General features: G+C 41.8%; 1 protein-coding gene across 2 annotated transcripts in view; it reads right to left on the bottom strand.

Moving 5' to 3' along the window:
* Window positions 1-5,124: 5,124 nt before the first annotated feature.
* The window catches only part of NOSTRIN (nitric oxide synthase trafficking), a 75,480-nt gene continuing 59,753 nt past the window's right edge, over window positions 5,125-20,851 (bottom strand). For both annotated transcript variants that reach the window (XM_072961112.1, XM_031678391.2), the window contains 8 exons: window positions 19,734-19,832; window positions 19,513-19,638; window positions 13,670-13,778; window positions 12,482-12,570; window positions 9,662-9,787; window positions 8,822-8,936; window positions 7,665-7,754; window positions 5,125-5,319 (listed from right to left, as the gene is read on the bottom strand). In XM_072961112.1, the coding sequence (XP_072817213.1) occupies window positions 5,183-5,319; window positions 7,665-7,754; window positions 8,822-8,936; window positions 9,662-9,787; window positions 12,482-12,570; window positions 13,670-13,778; window positions 19,513-19,638; window positions 19,734-19,832 (891 nt within the window). In that variant the 3' untranslated portion in view covers window positions 5,125-5,182. The remainder of the gene's footprint in view (window positions 5,320-7,664; window positions 7,755-8,821; window positions 8,937-9,661; window positions 9,788-12,481; window positions 12,571-13,669; window positions 13,779-19,512; window positions 19,639-19,733; window positions 19,833-20,851) is intronic.

Below are 20,851 nucleotides of genomic sequence, written 5' to 3'. Positions count from 1 at the left end.
GCACCAAATTACATTCCCAACTGTGTAGGAGGGTTCCCTTTTCTCCACAGCCTCGCTAGCATTTATCATTTGTGGGCTTTTGAATGATGGCCATTCTGACTGGTGTGAAGTGATGCCTCATTGTAGTTTTGATTTTGCATTTCTCTAATAATTAGTGACATTGAGCATCTTTTCATGTGCCTATTGGCCATCTGGATGTCGTCTTTGGAGATATGTCTACTTAGATCTTCTGCTGATTTTTTGAGTGGGTTGTGTGTTTTGTGATGTTGAACTGTATAAGTTATTTGTATACTTTGAAAATTAATCCTTAGTTGCATCGTTTGCAAGTATTTTCTCCCATTCTGTAGATTGTGTTTTCATTCTGTTTTGTGGTTTCTGTTGCTGTGCGAAAGCTTTTAAGTTTAATTAGGGCCCATTTGTTCATTTGTTTTTATTTCCATTACTCTAGGAGACTAAACTGCAGCAATATTTTTTGATCAATCAAAGCATGTTATGCCTTTGTTTTCCTCTAGGAGTTTTATAGTATCTGGTCTTATCACTTAGTTTTGATGTTGTATTTTTGCCTTTGGAACATATTCCTCTGCTGCCTCATTTTGCCTAATTTCTATTTGTATTTTTATGTATTCGTTGGGCTAGGTACGTTTCTCGACCTTGGAGAAGTGGCCCTTTGTAGGGAATGTTGTCACTCAAGGGCCAGCTGGTCCCAGGGTAGGGTATGGCCTGTGTTTGCAGATTCGGTTCCACAGGCTGCAGGATCGTAGTTTTCTTAGTTCTGTTGTCTGCCCCCTGGTGGGTGAGGAGGGTCTTGTGCAGGCCTTCTGGTGGGAGGGGCTAGGCCCTGGGCAGGGCTATGTCAAGGGGTGTGTCTAGAATGTGCTGTGGGCTTAGGAAGTCTTTGGGCAGCCTGTCTGGGGGGTGGGGCTGTCCCCCACCCAGTTGTTTGGCCTAAGCACTAGAGCCTACAGGCTGTTGGGTGGGGCCAGGTCTTGGTGCTAATGACTCAATCACGATTGTCAGCCTTGAGCAGAGTTCATGCAGATAAATGCTCCCCTACATATCCGACTGCCACCAACTTTTATGTCCCCAGGTTGAACCACAGCCCCCTACCCTCCCTAGGAGACCCTTCAAGAGCAGTAGGTAGGTCTGGCCCAGACTCCTATGAAGTTACTGCTTTTGCCCTTGGTTCTGGTCTGCATGAGATTTTGTGTGCTTAAGAGTGAAGTCTCTGTTCTTACCCACTACAGTAGCAGGAGCCCCACAGGACTGGGGGACACAATCCATAGCCAACAAGTACAGGGAAAGATGCTCAGCATCACTGTGGACATACAAATTAATACCACAGTGAAATTAAAACACACCTGCTGGAATGGCTAAAACTTTAAGACTGATAATAGCAAGTATAGATAAAGGAGGGATGGATTAGCAAGACCAGAGGGATAGACAGAGCTAGCTGCTCACTCTCTAATATCAAGATATGGCCTGTACCATGCTTTCATTTGCCAGTAAGATTATAAGTAAATGACTGAGAAACAGGAAGAAAATTCTATTTTGAGAGTGTGTCATGTAGGCCAAAGTATTACTTCTTCCCTGAGCCAAGGAAGAGCACAAAAGAGGATGGGGGTACCTAGCTAGAGCAGCCCGCATGATGGAGAAAAACTCCAGTGAGGTGGTCCACCCCCCTCACCTTAAGAAATTTGGTGCCTCAAACGGAGGGAACAGTCCTTTTTCAGAGCTGGCTCCCTGGGTTTGTCTCCAATTTCTCGAACAGTATTCCTTCCCCAGTGGGCCAGCTGTCGTTTGAACAGTGCTCTCAGGAGTCCTTTAGTAAACTAGTGGTTCTCCAGAGTAAACCTGCATTAGAATCACCTGGAGTATTTGTTGAACCACAGGTGGTTGGGTGCCAGCTCCAGGATCTCTGAGTGAGTCAGGTTGGGGCTCATAGCCTCCATTTCTAACACAGTTTAAGATTTGAATCAGTGCTGCTGGCCTGGAGAACCACTGGAGTGGGCACTTGTCCATCTGCCCCAGTGTCAGGAAACTTCGCACCTGGCTGGCCTGGCCCCAGTCCCTTCGAGGTACTCCCTGGTGTCGCCCCCTCTTTGTTGTCTCCAGATCTCTATCTTTAGTCCTGAGCTTTAGAACCTAGACCTTTCTCCAGCCAGTTCAGTTTTCTTCCACTGCTAGTTCAGCCTCTCTCAGCCCCATAGTTCTTTTGAAAGAGTTTCTAATTCTGTGCAGGTGTACTTACTCTCACATCAGGTCAAAGCTACTTTCTTCCCATTCTTGTGACCCCTGACAGGGTTAGTATCCACCGGGCAGATTTCCCTGGCAGTGGACATCATGTGTCCATTAGTTTCCCTGAGCTGAGCTACCAATTGCATAAGCACAGCCTGGATTCTCTAGCTCGCTGACGTCTGTCTCCTGTCTCTGTTGCTGCTCGCTGTGAGGCCAGGGACCCTGACCCTCCGCTGGATCGCAGCACACGGGAATCTCCGACATTGTCATCAGCTGCATTCTGTCTACAAAAGGCTCCTGTCTTCTCTGCTCTTTTCCCACACCCTGGTCCAGGTACTACCTTCTCATGCCCCTGCCCCCAGGCCCGTCTTCCCTGGGTTATACCTTCTTCCTAAGTAACAGATAATGAAAGAGGAGAAATAACAACTGATACCATAAATGTACAAAAAAAGGTAAGAGAAACTATGAACAATTATATGCCCACAGATTGGACAGCCTAGAAGAAATGGGCAAGTTTCTAAGTAACAGACAATGGGATGTGGTGGTCTTTTGATTCTAATACATTTCTCTTGCTCCAAATCAGGGTGATTACTCCCAAGCCATCATGACTCTGAGGGAGGAGAAGCTTTTCCTTGGAAGGTAGAAAAAAGTTAAATTATACTCAAGTTACTAATCAATGAAAGCCTTATAATACTGTACAATATAATATTCAATTTGGGTTAAAGTAAATTTTACTAACTTTCTGATGGATCAGAATGGATAATATTCATTATGAACATTAATTAACATGGGTAATTGGAAATGCAAAAAAATGAAATTAATCTTTCTGGTTGACAGTATAATGGATGTATCAGCTTCTACTCTACTAGAAAGGAGATTAAGTCGAATAAGTCCTTTGATATTTTCAGTAAAAATCTGGCTCAGACCTCTGCTGTCTATATTTCAGGTTGTTAATGTTGCTAAAAACTTCCTGACATATGAAAACTGCCTAGTGTAGTATAAAAGCCCAATTAATATTAAAAATTATTTTATTCTCTGTGGAAGACTTGGACACATCATTAATCTTCACAATATGCACTCAATTTTTACCTCTACCTAAATCTACGGAGTGCAATCCCCATCTGTCCAGCCAGAAAATTCTTGGCGTACCTAGTCTGTTAACGAGATAAAAATACAAATATAGATGGGAATAAGGCTGTAATGTTTCTTTGAAGTTTGAAAATTACATATCATGGGTGCAAAAAAATGTTGCAGCAACACTGAAACAGGAAAACCATTTTTTTTAGAAAGTAAAACTACTTTATGAAGAAAGAGGAGTCCCTTTCTTTGAAAGTTACTTACAAAGAGTTTCAGGGTCCAACCACATTATCATGACTTTCTTTATACAAATGATCCAGTGTAGGCTGCAGTAGATTGCTGCACAATTTTTTATCCATCAAGACTTAATGGAAGGAAGTAAGATGAAAAGGAAATATAAATTCAAATTCTCTGTTCATGGTCTAATGGCCTATTATTCAGCCAACTTTCTACATGTGGAAAGCCTTCATTAATACATCATTAGGGATGAGATTAAAACTTCAGATCTGTTCTTCTAGGCTGATGTAACAAATTCTTCTTGAGCTCCTTTGAACCTGGTATCTGTATCTATAAATATCTGTTAGTTATCTCCTGCTACAGAAGTGTAATAGTGCAGAGTTTAAGAAATATATGTACCTTGGTTTGAAAAGTTCCTTTTTGAAATCTGAAATATAAAATCTGACAAGTTATAAAAGCGGGGCAGTGTAGGAAAGTAATAGAATGATGATGGACTTTAGTTACTCTTTTAATGCCAGACTATATGGCACAAAAGTAAACATACCCACATGTTCTATTAATGCCATGACCTTCCAATGAATGGTGTGCGTGCTCTCCAGTGTGACTTAGGTCATTTTCTGAAAGCTGCTGCTGGTACCACTTCTCTCCGTTCTAAAATGTTCCCCTTGGAAAGAATTTGTGGTCTGCCCTCTCTCATTCTCAACCCTTTCCCATTATAGGGCATTTGAAGAAGCAGCATAGATCTCTCTCAGAATTTTCCATTTTTTGGTTTCTACAACTTTCCATCCAAACTGGAGACTTATTAGCATTTAAAATGTCTTTGACTAGGAAGTTGCTTTAGGTATTCCTTTCATCATGACCTAGTTGGGAAGTACAGAATTCCTGGTTTCTGAATTGGTATATGAAGTTTCCAACTGGGCAAGGAGGCATATAATTTCCCAACCCTTTCCTATCCACCTTGCTCTTATTGTCAGATCCCTAGCCATCTCTGGCTCACACTTGCCCTCTAAGAGCAGTTCTGATTGTGGGTACAGAGTATACAAGCCATTACCTCAGAAGATCATTGGCTCAGGATGGAACTCCATTCTACCCTGAGGTCTCCCACCTCCTCTTCTGAGCATGCCGACTCTTGGCCTCGGCTCCTGATCTTTATTCTACTGTCTCTTAACGTGTGTCTATGTCAGTGATACCTTGCCTCCTGTCTCTGCTGAGCTCTTCTTGGACCTGATCTGTGTTCTTCCCCATATCCCGGGCCCTACTTGACCCTTCATGGGCCTGCTGTGGCCTGTTAACCACCCAAAATCAGAGGAAGAGGATATCTGCATCCTAATCTCTCTTGTGCCGCCAGAAAACTATCTGACTTCAGGCTGAACCTCCCTGGACTCAGCCTCTTTCTTGGTGAGGAGAGGCTTTAGTGGGTTATCTCTAGGGCCTCTTAGATGAGAAAACTCAAGGAGCCGTCGGGCTTCTTTCCTGCCTCCACCTTCTGACTGTTTTAAACAAATAACCAAGAGTGCAAAGTGCCATTACCTGCAGGGAGGACCCCATCACCCAGTTAGAAAGATTAACTTGTAAATTTGCACCACATTGTATAATTTACAGAGTGTGTAAGGCGGTGCCTTCAGAAGCTTGTTTATGCTTGTGAAGCTGTGTTCCCAGCACTTAATGGAAGCTCCTCCACGTAGGCGGCAGGAAAATGGCCTTTTTTTCCCTTTAAAGATCCAAACCACCATCCTTCTTCTTTTTTCTTGTGTATAGTCACAATGTCACCTGTGAAAACACACATCTAGTTAGATGGGTTTCTTAACTTAAGCACATGCCTGAGCCTGATCAATAGTTTTGTTTTTTTTTTAATGGAGGTGCTGGGGATTGAACTGGGGGCCTTGTGCATGCTAAACTAAGCATGTGCTCTACCACTGCGCTGTACCCACCTCCCAATAAAATAGTATCTATGGAGATTCTTTTTTTCAAGGGGTTACATGGTAGCATCACTTTCTGCATGTGATTCAGATGAAGCAAGGTTTACTGAACACTTCTGTATGAAGAAAGCAGAATGCAGTGAATATTAACAACATTTAGGTAATAGATAACTCAGTTGTTCCATAAAGTAGTTTGATTAAAAACAAAATCACTTTGGATATAGCTAATGGGTTGTCACCAAATTCTTTGTGTCTGTGCTTTAGGGGTTTCTTGTGGTGGCCACGATAATTTGATGTGTTGACTACTAAGGGTATGTCTCAGCTACCAGACTTTTCTTTAGATGAAGGCAGTTTCTCTCCATATGTGCCAGTTTCATAGTCCAAAGTTCCAGCTCACAGCTTTGCACAACAGTGTAACTCCCCCACTCAACAATTTAGGTAACTTAAATATCAGTTTGAAGCAATGATTCAAATAAATACAATTCTTAAACACATGGCTCTTCTCTAATTCTCTATTTAAAAAAAAAAAAAAAAAAACCCTACTATTCTCTCTTGTGAGAGTCCTTTCTGGCTGCTTCCTACACATCAAAGTGGAAACATCCGCTTCCTTCAGAACCCAAGAGCTACTTTATCTTTAGCAACATTATGAGATAACTTTGTCTTTCATTCGTTTTCCCAATAAGTTTCTTTCTAGGGCAAAGGAGGCTGAAACCCCCTTCTATCTCTCCTTAGTTATATCACTAGTCTTGCAGGAGATCATTCTCAGACTCAGATCTCCATCTAGTGAGTTCTCTCAGGTCAGTAAACTGATACAATCTACTACTGGAAATTCAAACAATTTACAATTTTATTGCCAGCTTTCCTAGGCCTCCAAGGTCTCGTTCACTTTAGAGAACCCACTGAAGATAAAAGGTATAAGTAGGCTCTGCAACCAACAGAGAACTGAAGACAAACAAGGTAATCAATTTATCATGTATAACTATGTAATTTACACTCAGGACCCTGGGTTCTAGGTGGCATCTGAGAGATCTGTTTTCATTCCCATGAAGAGTGGGAATACTGCATTTCATGTACTCAGTCATTGGTGTTGGTAGCCTTAGGATGGCATGATGGGTCACAAAGTAACTTCTGTTAACACAACTTTTAAATGAAAGGCAATATCGATTTAAGACTAATGGAGGAGAAGCTCTACTTTCTATTTCCTTTTTTTCTTGTCTTACCTTTGAGCTAGAAGGAAAAGGAATTAAAATTGCCTGGAGCACTCTAACTGGCAGGCTGAAAAGGATGCACCCATTAATCAATAGCCAATATGTGGTGTCCCTGTTTGGCTGCAGAATTTCTGTTGACTTTCTGTTGGCTCTGGGCGCCACATCCTGGTCATGGATAATAAGCTTTCTCATACAACATAGTTCTTTCTCACTAACCTTTTCGCTTCCAGACCTCTGCCTTGGCAACCACATTTGGATGTTAAAGTTAACTGGACACACAAAGAAAGCTGAGGCTGGTGACTTTTTAATAATCGAAGTCTATACAACCCATTAATAATATACAGCCCATTACATAATATTTCTCCTTGTGAAACAAAGATCTGTGACACAAAGGAGGAACCATAGGTTGGTCATGAAACACTTTTTTGAGAAAAGTGGGAGAAATATTAAGCTGGGAGTCCTTTGGCCTGGGTTCTAGAACTTGCACTCATACTAAGCCGTGAGAGGAAGTCACTTCACACTCCTGTGTGTGCAGCTTTCTGAGAAGGAAAAAGGTGGAGTGGCTCCCTGTCTAGTCACTTTGTTACTGACATTCTGTCCCAGTGTAGCATTGTCACTAAGCATGACTCGGTTTCTGAGTTCAAATCCTGTGCTGCTACTTTAGCCGAAGTACTTAACCTCTTTCTGCCTCAGTCTCTTCAGTAATAAAATGGGCATAAATAACACCACCTCCCTCGAAGGGCTTTATGAATAGAAACTGGACAGTGTGTCTGCAACAATGTCTGTCTGGCACGTGGTAAACACTGTATAAATGCTAGCTCTTTTTATTATGTGAGCTTTCTTTTTGATGTGCTTTATCTTCTAAGAAGGGTCATTATTAACCTGAACTGACTTGACCAGGTAGGAACTTTCAAGGCTGCTGGAGTTTTAGTCAAGTGAAAGAGTTCAACACGGGAAAGCAGGTCATCTGTTTGAAAATGATTCTTACCTTTTTCCAAATCCAATTCATCATCTTGCCTGGCTTGGAAAGAATACAAGGCCTTGCAAAGACCATTGCCGAGCTGGGTCACACCGGAGGCTGAAAGTTGGATGGAGTTATGATTACCATTGCTGGGCCAGCAGATGAGATGAACATGGTGGGAAGCGCCTTAGTTATTTAGCCTGTGGTGCAGAGCTTAAATCTACTGAAATCTCAAAAGCAAAGTTTATAATTGTACGTAACATTCATTCTCTTGATTCAGTAACCTTTAGGATGTACATACTATGTGTATGAATTGTGTACATTACATAATCAAAAGCTATAACATAGTAAAGTCTGGAGAAAAAAGTTATTGTAGTAGCAATAGTAATGATCATTTAAAAGTATTTGTTTCCCACGTGACCTTAGTCAACATCAGTTAGCTAATCTGTGTGGCGGTTGTATTCATCTTTTGGAAAACAAACGCCAGTTGTGCCGACCACGAATATAGACAGGGGACACTGAGAACAGGTGCATCCCCAGCTACTGAGAGAACTGTTTCTCAAATAACACAAGCTTGAGTCTTCAACATGATCACGTGGACTATAATGTCCTGGGTCTTATTGAAACCTTTTTGCCAAGTTCTAGTCAAGAAACTAGAGAATCAAGGTTACGATAACTGGCTGAACAATGAGGGAAAATGATACGCGCGCGTGTGTGGTGAAAGGCAGTGGAGTGTGTGGATGGACCAATGACTGAAGTCAGGTGACTGACCAAAGCAAGTGGGTAGGCCTTGCGGTCACTGTGTTTCTCACAGAGAGAGGGGACTTCCATGGAAGTTCGGAGGAGGCTGTGGAGACAGCTGCTGCGCTCCTCACGGTGGTTCAGGGCTGTGTGTGTGGACAGCAGACCGCAGGCTGCCTGAATAACATTGATGCCAGTTACCCGAGGCACCTTCTCATGCTATAGAATTCTTTTCCCCACCTCCACTCCTCTTGAATCCTTCCCACATTTTGGATTACATTTGCACAGAAAGCTATACGTTCTAACAACTTAGTCAGTCCTAAGTGAAATGTAAATTTCTTTGAGCTGATTTATGTAAATGTGGCTCTGAAAATAAAATATCAATATAGTAAGGTGCTTTACCAATAGAACTCAGCCCAAACTTACTCCGGGCGTGAGATTACCTGTAGATGAAGAACTTGGCATTCTTTGCCCGCCAGAAGATGCCTTGCTCATAACAGTCTCTAATCTCTTCATCAGAAATGGTCGAGTTATTTTTACAGAACTATGTGTCTGCTGCTGTTCAAATATTAAAAAAAAATCATTTTTAACAAAAGTAACACTTCTCCAGCTGTTTTCCTCAAGTATTTGTTTTTCAGTTGTTGGGAGGAGGATATAAAGAAATGATTCAATGCACTTCTAAACTGGACTGCAGTGCATTCTTGTTTCTGAAACCTTAATGTTTTCAGAATTAGATAATTACTGTATATTATAGTCTGTGTTTCCAATACTCACCTGCACCTCTAGGCCAGATAACATTCACAACATCATTTATATAAACTCACCTTTAATGGGCTTTGATGCAAGTGAAATTATCATGACTTTGTATAATTGACTGAGAGCCTTTTAGGGCTTGAGTCTCTCAGAAAACTGTCCCTTCATCACAAGCTGGTTACAGCGCCCTCTTCTGACAGGAAACAGAAAACAGCTACCTGTGTATGTTCACTTAGGTCTGTATGAATACTACAATTTTGATTGGAAAGAAATTACTATAAAAGCATGTTAAAAGGATATGGTTAAAGTATGAGGAGAAAGAAGGAACCCAATCTGTTCTAAACTCATTAATTTATACATGAACACAAAAATATTTGTGTTTATCTTAAATTTACGTTTAAAATTCTGCAGTTGGGAATGGGTGCGCATGGCATATATAATTCATTACAGCTTTTGGCCCTGATGATGCTTGAAGTCATTCCACCCAGCAAGCTCAGTTAAGAAATTATAACCGACCTCTTAATTTTTACCTTTTCTTTCCACTTGAAGATGGAGTCACTACAGGGATGGCTGGGCTGAGGTCTTTGCTCAAGTTCTGCTAACACAGATGACAGTTTGTAGGAGTTTGCTTGCAGAAGGTCTAGTTTCAAGTTGGTCTGTGGATATATCATTTGACCATATAAGTAAATTTCTAGAAAATGAGGCACAAGTGGGTGGGTAAAGGGATCTCAGGATAACTTCCAAAATGACAGAGGTCCAGAGAAGTGCACATTCAACTCATATGCAGATGGGCACAAAAAATGCTGAAGAAAATGGAAAAATGGACCCTTTAAGTAGTATAGAGGAAAGCCTCAGCTGTTGAGTGTGTCTTATTGTAGACTTTTGTATAAATCAGAAACCTTGACAGATTACTCAGCATCTTGTGGAAATGAACAGCTCTACTCAATTTTCTGCTGAGGAACGAGAATAAGTGTTGACTGCAGAAGGGAAGCTTTTGGGGGGCTTTGAAGAAAGGAAATTGAACCAAAGGCACTTAACATAGTGAATTGAACTGAAACTCTTAGCTGAATCAAATGAAAATGATGTGAGGCTGGTGGTGGTGGGGTTGCTATTGTTCCTTGAAGAGGTGAGGTCTTCTATTACCCAGAAAATTTGCCAGTAACACTTCCAGAAACTGGAAGCAACATTCTGGGGTACATGAATATAAAAATAAAGAGTGAAACTAAAGATACTCTCCTAGTCTCTCCCTGTTCTCAACTGGACCTTGAGCTAGAAACTTGCTAATGACTTTTGTCAGGCTGTGTTCAGTCAGGGTAAATCAGATCACAGAATCTCAACATTGGGAGGGGTCTCCTTATCCAGCCTTGTCCTCACTGCTGTCTCTTCCACAGCTCCAGCATGGGGATGCCCAACGCTGACCTCCCTGCCAGGGGCTCACAGCCATGGACTGAACACCTCCAGTGGATGGGGAAGGGCTCTAATCCTCAGACAATCCACTGTGTGGTGGGCAGGCTCCCCTAAGATGAAATCAAAAGCTCCATTTAGCTTCTACCCTGAGACCTAGTCTGCACTTGAGAGCGTCCTAGAGCAAGTCTCCCTACTCTTCCCTGTGGCACCCCTTCCTGTATCTGAAGACACTATGTGCTCTAAATACCCCCGGTTTCCCCAACAATTTCTCACAGCATTCTCGCTTCAGATATGGCACTTCAAGGACCAAGAGCCAATGAATTAGAAATAATTTAAGTGAAATAGTTTCCTCTTGCAAGAAACCTTTCCTGTGTAACACAGGCTCTACCACTGTCTGTAACCAGTTTCCCGCCACCAGATGCTGAGGTGTGTGACCAAGCTGCCTGGATGTTTGGCATCCTCTAGTTGAAGGCTCTTATTTGCTCCATCACTAGTTCATAAACACCGTAAATTCAGGGGTCAGATCCTCTCCATTTCGTATCCTCCACTGTGTGAATCAGGCCAGTTGTGTACCCAGATGATCCTAATACATGTTCTGTGCTGGCAACGTCAATGACAAAATTCTATGCAAGAACCCAAAGAAATAAACTTACAATGCCATCATAAAATGCTCCATAGGACTTTCTTTTGGTCAGTACCATTTGCAGCAATCAGCTAACTACAGATTTTGTGCTGTCACAGAAAACGTTCTACAGCTCGTCTTATGATTTCATCAAATTTGTAGCCGTATGTCGCTGCAAGGATGTTAGACCTGTTCCCAAGTGAACAGAATTTGAGCCTTTCTTTTCACAAGAAGTATCAGATTTATTTCTGCACTAGTACCTCCACTGAAGGAAAGCCTCTGGTGAAAAACAGATAAACTGCACCTGGCTGCATCTGTCTACTTTCACCAAAGAACTATAGAAACTGCCTGCTTGGACAGGCACCTAATCTCACAAGAGGGTCAGGAAAACTGGCCCAGCTTCCTGGATCTTTCAGAACATTGCAACCAACTTAATCTCTTCCTGAATTTTCTCAGTTTAACCCCAGTCAGTATCCTCTCACTCCAGTCAGACTAGAAACCTCACATCTTGCACACATAGGTCATTTTTATTCTTATATAAAATTCTCGGGCCTTTGCTAACTGCCCTTTTAGTGCGGCTCCCTCTGAAGAGGCGGCGGCGCCCAATGACCCCCACAGATGCCTGGGGGCCGCCGCTGTCCAGGCTTTCAGCACCTCTCCCCACCCTCAAACAGCTTTGGCCTCTAAAGTTTTCTCCCTTGTTTCCCTGGAAGCTCTCACCTCACACCCCAGACCGCCTTCTGTGCAGCCACATCTCTCCTTTCTCCTACTGTTCTCAGAAGATCCTGATGTTAGCTCAGCGACGAATGGAAACAGCATCTTAATTCCCAGGATGTCAGCTCTCCTCTGCGCACTGTGCCATAACTAATATTTCATCCTCACAAAAACCCTTGGAGGTAGGTTCCAATTTCCCCACTTTTAAGATGAGAAACTAAAGCTGTCCCAGGTCCCTATAAACGGCTGAGGCAGATCTAACTGCAGGCCTTTCTGAATGCAGACCCTGCATGTTCCGTTACTTCTGTCAACTGGGCTAAGGTACACGTAGTTTCCAGACCTTGACTGAATGGTTCTATTTGGGGAAATTCTATTTTAGGCACATTTCCCCCTCAGGAGGACACTAAAGAGCCAACATTTCTAAGTAGTTGGATTTTTCCCGAGTCCTCAAACCACCTGTCAAGGAGCTGACCGTACAAGCTCTCTGACTAGACTGTTCTGTCATGAGAAAGGAAAGGCAAACAGAGGTCAAATGGGCCAGAAAACAGGCATTCTAAAAATAGCTCCTTCATCGTTCAGCCTAGGATACTGCACTCCAGATATTTACCTCGTCCATTAAGGCTGCTGTGCTTTTTTGGTTCTCTGTGTCTGAAAAGGAGGAGTGGCTGGTGTAGGCTCTCAGCATCCGTTCCAGGCCTGTAAGTGAAATCGTGCTGTCACTCACGGCCCCTCCTGTTCTAATGGGACACAGGTGGGAGGAGGTCACACTCAGAGGGAACCTGAGCCCAGAAGTGATGACAGAGGAGCATTTCCAAACAGCTGGGGCTGTTTCTGTGTGTGGTTTACCCAGTTCTGCTGCGTGGGTGACCAGCACCTTCATTTAAGGAGATCTGAGAGATGCTACTGCTTCAGGAGACTTGAGTGTGATATTTTAAGATGAGCTTTGAATCCTCCTTGCCCACCCATTCCCTGGTGGATTCCTAACACTACGATGTTGAGCTCTGCTTTGCTGGTATTTACATCTCTAAGCATTTTGCTCTCTTGGATTTCCTATTGAGTACGACATTGCACTAGGTTGCTCCGGTCCACATACAATGAGCTCTACACATCAGCATCCTTAAGTGTGGAGTCGTTTTTCTTACCTGAAGCGCTTTAGAGCTGCTTCCCGTTCTAACACTCCTGACCTCTAAGTCTAGGATTTAATTTGAATGATTTTTCACATCATTTAGAAAGTTACTTTAAAAAAGAAACAAGTGGTGATCATTGTCTAATGTATAGGAACACTGAATCATTATGTTGTACACCTCAGACTAATGCAGTGTTGTAGGCCAATTATACTTCAATAAAAAATAAACTTAAAATTTTTTAAAAATTTAAATCACCTATTAACACCCCCAATAGAATAAAGTAATAAGGGGGGGAATAATAAGTAAAATAAATAAATAGATAAATAACAAGAAAATAAAAAGCCTTGTAGGAGTTCTTCTATGTTTTCAACCAATGAATTGTCCCTCATACCAGCCAATTTCAAGAACACAGTAAAATGCTACATTTCTGGAAATGGCGGTATAGGACTTACACAGCTCTCACAGGTAGACCAAAATGTCATTTTTGATTTTTGGTTTTTTTGCTCTTTCTTTTATATTTTTCTTTATTCACACAAATTAGGTTTGACATTTGGCCCTTTAAATGAGATGATCCCTGCACTAGTCAGCAAAAGCAGAACCCCCTAACCCTGAACGGAACCTCCAAATAGAATACTTTGCCTTCCCAGGCCAAAGAGGTAATTACACACCTTCCCGGTCTCTCGAGGCCTTTTCAATGTCTTTTTGCAATCTCAGCAGTTTTGATTTTATTGAAGACTCTTGTCGCTCTTTACTCATTGCATTTTTAGGATCTTCTTCCTTTAGGAAAAAAAGAAAAAAAGGACGTTTAACAGTTTAAAGGGGAAAAAGTAAGGTTGCTACTCCTAATTGCACTGAGACTTTCACTGAGAGTATTTAATTTTAACTTGATAGAAGAAAACAGTAAAAAAAAAATAAAGCAGGATGACCTATGTTTTTATACAGACTGTTCTACCTTATCTAGACCTGCTTAATAAGAAAACATCTCATTCACAATTTTAAGTATACAGCTGAGCACTTTCTTTAATAGAAAAAAATATTCTTGGAGGAAGAATGCTACTATAGCTATTTCATAGTTTTTTTGTCTTTTGGTTTTTTATTTTTTTAAATACAGGCACTGGGGATTGAATCCAGGACCTCATGCATGCTAAGCACGCACTCTACCACTGAGCTATACCCACCCTCCAATTTCATAGTTTTTTGATAAACAGATGTTTGTTGGATACTTTTTGCTCCTTATTTGTCTTTATTCAGGTTAGAGTCCTTTAATGTCCAAGTGCAGTATCATGTGTGTGCCTCGACCTAGGACTGCCTCAGGAATGGAACAAAGGTTGATTGTGTCTGTGCTGGCTGGCTCTTGGGAACATGTGAGCTGAAATGTATGTGCTCTTCCTAGAACAGGTTTATAATTTAGATAGACTTGAGGTGTAACATTAAGAGATCTAGCAATTTGAGGTCATGTTCCTTCATGAATGGTGCAGACAGGAGTGCCTGGCTCACCAGGAACAGGAGGCTAGACAGACTAGGACTTTTAAGTCAAGGGGAAAAAGGGCAAAGGGTAGTCTTTGCAGGATAAATTGCAGAAGCAAAGGATGGGGGAAGGGCTGTGTGAAATGTACTGGGAACAAGAAATAGACTGGTTGCTTGAGCAAACATAGTGGAAGAAAAGATTGTCCCAGTAATGCAGGTCAGATTTGCAGGCTGAAGTCGGGATTTTATCACGTAGGCCATGAGAACTATTAACGATTTCATAGCTTTCAGATATATTATTTCCATAGTTGAAAGGGGGGAAAAGAAAGGATGTTAGCACTAGATACAAGTCAAAGAGCAAATGTCCTACAGTGGTATGCAACTTAAAATGATTAAAACCTTTATGGGCAAAAGAAAAAGGACGTTAGGGTCAGGTGGGGAAGTAGCTGAACATGAGTGTGGTAAATGGACAGAGACTTGTGGAGAAAGAGGGAAAATGACTGAAGATGGAGGTGGAGGAGTCAGGACTTTCTGAAAAGGAGAAAAAATAGGATCTTGGGGGGAGGGTATAGCTCAAGTGGTAGAGGGCGTGCTTAGCATGCACAAGGTCCTGGGTTCAACCCCAGCACCTCCTCTGAAAATAAGTAAATAAACTTAATTACCCCCTCCAAAAAAAGAAACCAAAAATTAAAAAAAAAATCTTGAAAAAAAATAGGATCTTGAATATTGGTGGAGAGATTAGCTTTAAATTGATTGTCCTGAAGAAAGGGAAGTGTGAAGATTTAGAGCAAAGAGAATAACCTTTATAAAAATATAATATATAATGAAAATATTTTATATACTGTGTATTCTATATTATAAAATTTTTCTTTATTACATGTGATTCTCGTAACTCTACAAGATTGGTTTGATTTTCCCTGTTTTACCTGTGACACCTAGAGAAATAAATGAAGGCCCAAGACAAAACAGCTAGTGGGTAATTGCTCCTGAAACCTAACTCCCATGAAACCCAGTTCTGCACCAGAGCCCACTCCTTCACGTGTCTGCTGAGGCTGAGGCCCAAGTTCACTTTACCCCCACAGGTGAGCTCTGAGTCAACTGCAAGGATGCTTCGCTCCAACCCTTAGTCCTCCTTGCGGGAGGAACACACATCACAATCTGACGCCCATACCAGTCCACGACCTCACTTGGTTTCTCTGGGGAAGTCTGTTTGCAAATATATTTCTTGTGATAGGTCACTACTGGATCAACCTGAGATAGAGTCAGTCAGTGCTGTCATTAACTTTCTTAAATTTGTCTTTCTCTTCCAAAGATTTGTCAGGAAGAAGATTAATACCACAGGAGGCATTTAATTTCCAGATACAATCTTTTGAACGTGGTCTTTAGAGTAACCTTACAAATATTTTTCCCACTCGTCACCAGCCCTCTAGTATTTACACTCAGATTGTTATTCTTACCCATAGACCATGTAAATTTCGTAGCACTCAATAAATGCCAGTCTACACTGATTGCCAGTAACTATAGTCAGATTTTGGAGGTGTTTTGCTTTAAGGATATTAAGACAATCCTATTCACCCATTTGGAAAGACAGTCCTTTCTCCTAGACAGCATATACGTAGCTATCTCTGGTGCACTGAAATTTCAGACACCAAAACTGCCCACAAGCACGTTAAATAAAGATAAATCATCATGGCTGCCTCTCTACATTTCAGTAGGAGTTAGTCAAATTTTCAAGGAGAGGGACCCTTATTGTACTGACAGGTTAGCTGATAGAGGCTTTATGTATTTATTTATTTTACAAGAAAGTAACATATATTTAACTGTACATTTTCCCATCTCAGGGATCACCTACACTATTTGGATGAAAAAAAGAAAAAGAAAAGTACTTTTCCCATGTAATCAAATCTCTCTTTCCTCTTCCATCTCTACCTTTGTTTCTGCTTTGAACAGACATTGCTATTGCTAATTTGCTTTGCCTTTGCCAGGATAGGGAAAAAAGATTCAATTAAAAACCAGTTGGCCATTTAATGCTGTTTAGGGTTAGGGAGGGGGAAGCCAGTCAGGATTCATTGCTGTGCCCAGATCTCTCATCTCTTGTTCCCTGAGTGCGGGTCCTGGGATGCGGACTCTGGCTACACATTTACGCTTACAGGAGGACATGACCAGGGGTTTAGTTTTATACACAGACAGGAATGAGCCCCCAGACTAGACCTTGGGAGTCTGAATGAAATACAGCAGAGAGCCCAGGGAACAGCAATCAGGAATTCTTCCTGCAGATTTTGGTAACTAATGACCAGCTCCTAGAACACTACAGTTAAGACTAACACCACCAGAGCAGAGGACAATCTGAAGCATGACCTAATCCAAGAAGACCAAGAATTTACCCCAGGATAGCAAAGAGGCAGGATGCCCGGGCTCTGACCAGGGACACTGATCAGTTTTTAGCAAGGAAGGTCATGTGATAGTTGAATCACCCAAATGCTCTCAAAATAAGCCCCTGAGATGGGCCATTACTTTATGGCAAAAGAGGCAAGAATATACAATGGGGATAGGACAGCTTCTTTAGTAAACAGTGCTGGGAAAACTGGACAGCTACACGCAAAAGAATCAGACTGGACTACTTCGACTCACCATACCCCAAAATTAACTGAAAATGGATTTTAAAAATGTTAAGACCTGAAACCATAAAACTTCTAGAAGAAAACACAGGCAGTACCCTCTTTGACACTGGTCCTAGCAATATTTTGGGGAGGGATGTCTCCTCAGGCAAGAGAAACAAAAGCAAAAATAACTGCGACTACTTTAAACTAAAAAGCTTTTGCACACCAGAGGAAACTTCAGCAAAACAAGGCGGCTATCTACTGAATGGGAGAAAATATTTGCAAATGATTTAACTGGCAAGGGGTTAATATCCAAAATATACGAAGAACTCATTACAACCTGACATCGAAAAACCAAACAACTCAATTAAAAAAAATGGGCATTTTCCCAAAAAAGACATACAGATGGCCAACAGGCACATGAAAAGATGCTCAACATCACTAATCATCAGGGAAATGCAAATCAAAACCACAATGAGGTACACCTCACACATGTTGAATGGCTATTATCAAAAAGACAACAAATAACAAGTGTTGATGAGGATGTGGAGAAAAGGGAAAACCTGTTCACTGTTGGTAGGAACTACCATACAATCCAGCAGTTCCACTCCTGGGTATTTATCTGACGAAAACAAAAACTCTAATTTGAAAAGATACATGCATCCCTATGTGCACTGCAGCATGACTTCCATTAGCCAAGATAATGGAAGCAACCTAAGTGGCCGTTAATAGATGAATGGATGAAGATTTGTTTTATATATATAGTTAAATATATAAAAACTATATATAATTATGTATAAAACAGCCACAAAAAAGAATGAAATCTTGCCACTTGTGACAACATGGATGGACCCAGAAGGTATTATGCTAAGTGAAATGAGCCAGACAGAGAAAGACAAATAATGTATGATTTCACTTACAATGGAATCTAAAAACCAAAACCAATAAACAAACATAACTAAACAGAAACACAGATATGGAGAACAAACAGGTGGTTGATAGGGGAGAGGGTGAGAGAGGAAAAAACAGATGAGGGAGATTAAAAGCTACAAACTTTCCATTAAAAAATAAATGAATCACAGGTATAAAATGTACAGTGTGGGGACTATTAGTCAATTATAATTTAGTATCTTCGTATGGTGACAGATGACAAGATCTATCATGGTGACCATTTTGAAATGTATAGAAATACTGAATCACTGCGTTGTGTGTCAGGAACTAACATCATGTTGTAGGTCAACTGTACTTCACAAACAAACTCATAGAAACAGAGATGAGCTTTGTGGTTCCCAGAGGTGGGGCTGGGGGTGAGAAGGAGTTGGATGAAAGTGACCAGAAGGTATAACTTCCAGTGACAAGATCAGTAAGTACTAGGGATGCGATGTACAGCATGACAAACGCAATTAACACTGCTGTATGTTACATATGAAAGTTGGTAAGACAGTAGGTCACATCACAAAGGTTTTTTCCTTTTTTAATGTTCTGCCTATGTGAGGTGATGGATGGTCACTATACTTATTGTGGTAGTCATTTCCTGACGTATGTAAGTCAGATCATTATGCTGTACACCTTAAACTTGGTGCCATATGTCCACTATCTCTCAACAAAACTGGAAGGGAAAAAAAAAAAACTCTAGGCCTCTGTAATTCGGTCATAGTTTTTGAAAGGCAAGGGCCACGAAGAATGATGATAATGATTGGCACCTCCCAAGACTCATGCCTCTGTGTAATCCCCTCCCCTTGAGTGTGGACTGCACTTACTGACTTGCTTGTAACAAGTAGAACATGATGAGGTATCACTTCTGACATTAGTTTATAGAAGACTAAGCTTCCATCTTGGGCTCTCTGGCTGCTTCTCTCCAGGATCACTAGTTCTGGGGGAGCAGGTGATACACTGTGAGCTCTCAGTACGTGGAGACCCCCCAACATGGCAACGGTCAGCGAGCACCAGAGGACTGCCGTCAGTCAGTGAGTGAGCTTAGAAGCTAGTGGTCTCCAGTTGAGCCTTTAGATGTCTGGCAGTCCTGGCTGACACCTTGATTCCAGCCTTGTGAGGGCCTCAGGCACCCAGCTAAGCCACACCTGGATCCCTGACCCACAGAAACTGAGACAATAAGTGTTTGTTTTAAGTGGTTAAGTTTGGAGGTAAACTGTTAGGAAGCCACGGATAACCAGTATGATACAGTGATTTTTTACAGAGCGTGAAGATTCAGTCAAAAACCCTGTTTGACTTTCTTCCCTGGCTAGGAATACCAAAGACATGTTTTCATTGCCTAGTTTGTAAACCACAGTTTTAAAATTTAAATGGACTATGAAAACGTCAGTTTTTTCGTGTAGAAAACAAAATGTTTCCTTTACGATTGCTCTCAACTTTTTCCAAAATGAATCCCTCCATCTCTGACTAAGGTTCCACATTAATGAAACTTCCTTCCATCCCATACTTACAAAGTAATCAGTTAATAGGAACTCAGATTTATTTTCTGCAGATGAAATTGCAGTTTTCTCGATGAGAGCCTGGATGTCTTTTTCAACATCGATCTTGCTGATGGCGCAGTGAATCTGCGTGTGGCACTGCAATGCCGAGGGAAACAACACGGTTGCAGAAGACACGTTTCCTGCCAGTTCTTACCTTGCATCCCAGAGATGGAGAGTTCTTTACTACTCACTGTGGTCAGGGTTTGGCCAAAACCAGAAATATGTTGGGAGTACTGGTTTAAGTTATTGCATAAGAGTTGAATTCTTTCCTTCTCCAGCTCCAGGATGCTCTGAAAAGGATGGAAAATAAGATCGGTCAGTTGTTACACAAAACTGAAGTCACCCACCAAGCACTCATACACTGAAGAAAGTCTGAGAGCACGGCTCTGTGCCTCTTGATCACGTCATGTCCAAACCACGGAGGGGGCAGATTCCCAGGACAGGAATGTGATTTGGTGTCTGTTCCATTCATTCTCCATTAGGACTGATTTAACTCACACACTTTCCCCGGGCTTTTCTGGGCCCACAGGCAAGTAGGTGGAAGCCATAGGTTACGCAACATTCACAAAGAGGGAGAAAGGAATCATTTGAAAAGCGTCTGTGGGTTCTAGAAAAAAGAACGGCACCCAGTAAAACCAACATCTGTATCTTGGAAATGCAGTCAGACACTAAATATTTCTACACTTGTCTGCAGCGCACTGCTGCTCTCTGCAGGGACAACGGTGATGAGATGCTAATTTTCTGCTTAAGGAAACTATCTGACAAGAGCAGAACCTTAACATCTGGTCAGTTCCTAATCCTGGCCTAAAATCTGGCCTAGGGTCAGAGACCGTTCTTTGAACAGAGCCTCCCCATTTTGCGTGGAATGACGAAAATTCCACTCTTGGAATTTTACAGCTCTTAGCTAAAATAAAGTAAGGGAAGTCACATTTGCCTTGTTAACCATTAACATTTTAGAAAAAATTAGTTATTTGACTCTTGCCACTCACTAGTTCTGAAGGAATGCGGAGGAGTTCAGCAATGAGGCACTGGCCCGAGAAGGCTGGGCCAAGGGGAAACGCGGTGGGGATTCCTAGGCCATGGGGGATGAGGGGGGGCAGCAGGAGGCTGCTGGGTATGTGCCCGCACTGTGGGCTTTGACTGAGGGGTCAAGTGTCCAAGACAACGTGCCTCATCCCGTTTCTGTAGGACAAGGCCTGGGCTCTCCCCCTTTCCCCAGAGGCCAGTTGGTTCCTCTCACACCAGCCATGCCACACAGCGAAGAGCATTTAGCAACAGTCTTTCATAAGGAAGAAAGCCATCTTGGGCA

This window comes from Vicugna pacos, chromosome 5 (genome assembly GCF_048564905.1).
Source record: "Vicugna pacos chromosome 5, VicPac4, whole genome shotgun sequence".
Lineage (NCBI taxonomy): Eukaryota > Metazoa > Chordata > Mammalia > Artiodactyla > Camelidae > Vicugna > Vicugna pacos.
This window is presented reverse-complemented; position numbering and strand designations above follow the sequence as displayed.